General features: G+C 38.7%; 1 protein-coding gene across 2 annotated transcripts in view; it reads right to left on the bottom strand.

Moving 5' to 3' along the window:
- LOC138019150 (uncharacterized) overlaps nt 1-5,000 on the bottom strand; it is a 135,974-nt gene that overhangs the window by 107,706 nt on the left and 23,268 nt on the right. Inside the window, exons 12-14 of one of the 2 annotated variants that reach the window (XM_068865839.1) lie at nt 1,488-1,856; nt 950-997; nt 298-339 (exon numbers count right to left, since the gene is read on the bottom strand). In XM_068865839.1, the coding sequence (XP_068721940.1) occupies nt 298-339; nt 950-997; nt 1,488-1,856 (459 nt within the window). The remainder of the gene's footprint in view (nt 1-297; nt 340-949; nt 998-1,487; nt 1,857-5,000) is intronic. The other variant, XM_068865847.1, reaches the window with a different exon arrangement.

The following is a 5,000-nucleotide window of genomic DNA, read 5'->3' as shown; positions in this document are numbered from 1 at the left end:
CGTATTCAACCTGAAACATATTTATGCTTGCGCCTTGTAAATAACTAATTTTTGTATGTTCGTTTTCAAGATATACACTGTATCATATTATTTTAATATTTCCTACTTGTCTCAGAGATTTAAACTTTCATCTTGAAATTTTGAAGTCCAGCCCCGTAAAAAACCTTTCAAATTATCATTTAATATGTTATTTTCTTCTGATATGGCAATTCGATATTGAGCGCAGCAATTTTAGCACTAAATGCTTTCCTTGTTATTCTCTTTCTAACCAAACCATTAAAAATCACATATTCTTACCAGACACAGAGATCGAACTGGATACTGAAGGTACTGTGGTCACTGCCGCCATTAGATGAATGTGGAATGAATAAAATGTTTTAAGAATTAGCAAAAAAGAAAACAAAAAAATGAAATATTATTCATAATTTACTTGGATACACAAGGGGAACACAAGTGAAGTGTTTAAATCGTGTACCTTTTCTTCACTTTTACATTGCAACAGTGAGGTTTGAACAGTCACAACCGAGCATAGTCTAAAGCATATACAGTCCAAGTTGAAATAAGTTTGGAGAAAGAAATGAATGCATTGAAAATCAAATGTTCTTAGGAACAAAAGCACCGTTTGTGAAGTCTAACTGTTAAACACCTGTTGCATTAACAAAAAGTTTTGTTAATCCATGTCAGTTAAATGTAGTAGTTTCGTCTTTATTCGTATTATTTACAGTTCTCGATGGGCTAAATTGTATGAACTTAAATGGAGGCTTGGGATGCAGGCGACAACTTCGTGTATTTTATCTTGTATGGAATGAGCCTAACCTTAAAGACACATACTTGTTAAAATGGAGAAATTTTCCGAAGAGACAGTCGCAAAGGCCTGTTTGTGTGAAAAAGTTGCAATTTCATCTCATCTCGGTTTTCAGGATAACAAAGAAAAATACTCCATTCATACCTGGTGAAGGGGAGCTTTGAGGAGCACTTGTCGTCATCGAATAGTTTGCTGTGGAAAACAAGTAATATATCATAAGTTGTTGATGTTCTAAAAGTTCTCGAAAGTAAGTGTTTACTGTGAAATGATTTGCTTCACTTTTGCTTTTAGTTTTGTTGTTCCGTTGGGTTGTTGGTTGGTTTGATTTCGTCTTTCTCTCGGTTATGCCAAATTAAGTTGCTATACTATGTCTTTAAAATCTTTTTTGCTTTCTGAAATGGTAGTGACATAGCAAACTTTTGTCTTGACGTTCATCCTACGGTTTTAGTCTCAATGCTCCATCGATTGCATTGTCAAAATTCCATTTGTCTTCGGGGTCTTGAATTTCCGCTATGAATTGCATTTCAGCAACTGATAATCTTCATCACTTTCCACTTCAGTAATCCTTTCATTTGCGACTCTTAGAGTAAAGATCATTATACTACATTTTGCTTATTTATAAAAAAAGTAATAAATGCAATCCATGGACGGTTTTATAGATCATCTCAGTACCGACACTTACATCCTCCATTTCCGCAGTAACGTAACGAGCAGGTTGGTGTTGGCCTAAGTTCGTACACGTAAAAACCACTGCAGTTACGAACTCGTATGTTTGTATACCACGTACAGCAACCAGAAGTCCAGTGGAAACATACTTTGGCAGCAACAGTTCCATCTTCCACAGAAGGATGCGATGAATTTAACCAACCAGGAGCATGAGAACTGCAACGGTTTTGTCCAACGCAGGCTGTAGGCATTTGGGTACCTGCAGCACCACGAAATCGATACCAGCCGAAAGAAAGGCTTGAGTCGCATTGATAATAGCCGTAGTATCCGTTGTAGAAACCTTGTCCCCTCACGGAATCTTCAAGGTACGAATGATTTAGGCATTCTGACGAAAAAAAGGAAAAATGTTTATGTGGGCACGACATCTGAATGAGGCACTGTGAGTTGCTTTATAAGGTATGATCTTAGTGCTTGTTCTTTGGGTATCATTGTGTTTACTAGATATCATTGATATTGCAGGGAAGCTACACGGAACTGAATAGGTAATCACTCAAGTGGATTATTAATGCGGTATTAAGTTATTCAAACGCCTATTGGTGGCAGGTATAGCGGGGGATACTGCATAATATCTGTGGCCACGTTTGAAGCCGAAAGAGACAGAGAGAGAGAGAGAGAGAGAGAGAGAGAGAGAGAGAGAGAGAGAGAGAGAGCAGATTACAAAATTTCGAGCGTAACTCAAGTCTCATCTTTATTCAGGAGATTTAAAAAGAGCTCCATTATATTGCAGTTTCTGTTAGTCGGATTGAGTCTTACGCTTTTTAATCAATATAAGTAACTTCGTACAATTTAGGAAGTCTATCCCTATGCATAGCTTTATCACGAAACGGATGTGAAACGAATAAAGCGTTATGTGACCTTTGCAAAAGCAGGAATTCGAAAAGAATAGAATCAGATAAATTTAATAGTCTTTTGGTACATTATTTTGAGGCCTTCACTCACGGATACATGCGAGCCCATTGGACAATATCGAGCGAGGATCCCGAATTTACCTTTATCATCTCGTGCATTGCGCGTGCATGGCCATACTTTGCTTCCAAAAAGACTTCCGTTCTTTCTATGTGCCTTTGTTGCCGGCAAAAACGTTTTTACCTAGGTTTAATTTGTGATTCGCACTTGAATTCGAAGTTGAATGTGCACTCCGTAAAGTAAAGAGGGCCGAGCGTTAGTTATTATGATAAGCATAAATAAAGCCTAAAGAACGTTGGGGTTAGGATAGGTTACTTTTTATTGATTTAGGGTTTCTGGCACGTATATTCATGGTAAGCGTGCTCGGGTGGAAATTCAGGGCCCTTGTTCAATGTTTCAGGTTAAGAAGGCCCCTCTTCTTACTGTAATTTTAAGCTGTATAGGTTACAGCGAAAACGAAACTCGACAAAGTACCTTTTAAACCGGCCAGGATAACCAAGAACAAATTCGACTGAATTTTGGTGGGCTTTATACAATGGTATAGTATTAACGGCAATTGAAAATGTTTTGAGCGTCATTATTTCGATTGTGTATAAGATGGAAGCACACATTATGTCTGGGCTGGCTCTGAATTTTGTGACTACTTTTGCACAGTTACCGTTTTCTTCAAGGTCAATGATTTTACCAATAATCGTATTTGGGTAAAGTGGAGTAGTCTTTTCTACTGGTTGTAAAGTAGTCATCGTCTTTGAAAATTCGTTGGCTTTTTCTGATAAGTTTCATCATATTATATTATATTATATGCACTGAGTTTGATGATCCATAAATTTCATACTCAGTTATTCGTTTTGTTAAGCAGGATTGTGAAGGTTTCGTTGATGGTGACTCATCATTCCCTGTCTTTCGCAGAGATTTTGCCATGCCACATTTCCAGGTTCTCTTCCTTCTCAAGCCATATTTGCATCGCCTCTCCAATCTTTTGTTTCATTGCCTTTCCAAATCCTGCATCCACTGGTTGCACCTTATCGGTGTGGTTATCTGGCAGCAAATAAACTATTGTGTTCATTTCCCTGCATGCTTCATGGAATCCTTGTTGTAACTGGGTACCAAAATTATCGGCAAACAACACATTCTCTGTAGGATCATCAGCAAGTCCATTGTGCAGGGTGTGGTTGGTCCACTTCAGTTTAATTTCAGTTTCCATCCATTTATTTACTTTCAAGTAAACATCGACATCATTATCGTAGTTATCTCTTTTTTCTATTGATATGTTCCCTTTGCCCCTGAAAATTACTGCTGGCTGCACTGTTTGCTGTCCTTCTGCCCCGATGCAAGGCCAGATCCTGGCTGCGAAATCCAAACTTGATTGCTCCCTGCAATTTCATAGGTCTTACCTTGATCGACGACAAAAGGCAGTGGCACCTGATCTACATTCAGTCTATTCTTGGGAGACCATCTACCATATGTATTATCCACAACTGGTCTTTCACGTTTCCTTCTTTTGGACTGCACAGCCTTCCTTAAGTCTCTATGAAATTGCTGAATAGTTTCCCTGCCATCATTGGCAGCATTTTTCTTTTTGTTCGTTCTCCTTCTCAGTGAAATGTTGTATCTGCGTTTGAATCGTTGAAACCAATTGTTACTGGCTTTAAACTTACTAGCCTCTTCTTTTCCATAACAGCTCTCTATTTTCTGTTTCATCTTTGTAGTAAGCCAAAGATTGGAAATTTTGCTTCCTTTTGCTCGTCGCAACTTGAATTCGGTAATGAGGAGTTTAGAGGCCAAGGGGTATTTCTCACTGTTTCGAGCTCTTTCACCAACCATCTGTCTCCTGCGTCTTGCTTCTCTGGCACTACCAGCATTTGTTTTCTGTTTATTTTTGGCAATTTCTGACAAAATGGAATTTCTTGCTTTGTTCCACTTCACTACCAAAGATTTGCTTACTTGTTTGGCATCTGCAACTTTTTGCCATTTATTCCTAGAACTGGAGAGATTATCCAAAAGGTCAAGTGTTTGTTTCTTGAACTCTATTGTGTAAGACTTGCGCTTGTTTATTCCACGACAGTTTTCTGCCGTTCCTTTTCCTGACGAGGCGGACGATCCTCTTCCTGTTGACTAGCTTCTTGTTGCATATATAGATCCACAGACTCAATGTTGAGAGCTGAAGTGGATTTATCCAGTGAGTCAACCTCAACTTCGGGATGTTTATACTTCGTATGCATCTCCAAATGCTGCTTTCTAAAAAATGATTGACTGCACTTCTGACACTTGAAGTCAGAAGTTGACATCTTAACAGGTTTTCGCAATGTTTCAGTGATGTCATACAACCCTCCATTCTTCAATTCCACATTCTTCTGAAAGCCACAATCGAATAAAGTCCGATTTATTTCGAGATAGACGTCAAAATTGATAGAAATTGCCGTATTACTGTGTACTTTGAGAGTGCCACGAGGAAACATGGACAAGAGGAACCTGGGACCAATGCAGGCTGAAGTGTCAAGTACATGTCAGCGGTCCTCCTGTTGAAAACAAGGGACGCCTTGTTGAATTCAATCCTTGTGTG

The sequence above is a fragment of the Montipora capricornis genome, chromosome 2 (genome assembly GCF_036669925.1).
Source record: "Montipora capricornis isolate CH-2021 chromosome 2, ASM3666992v2, whole genome shotgun sequence".
In the NCBI taxonomy this organism is placed as follows: domain Eukaryota; kingdom Metazoa; phylum Cnidaria; class Anthozoa; order Scleractinia; family Acroporidae; genus Montipora; species Montipora capricornis.
Note: the sequence above shows the minus strand (reverse complement) of the source record. Positions and strands in the feature narration are given on the sequence as shown.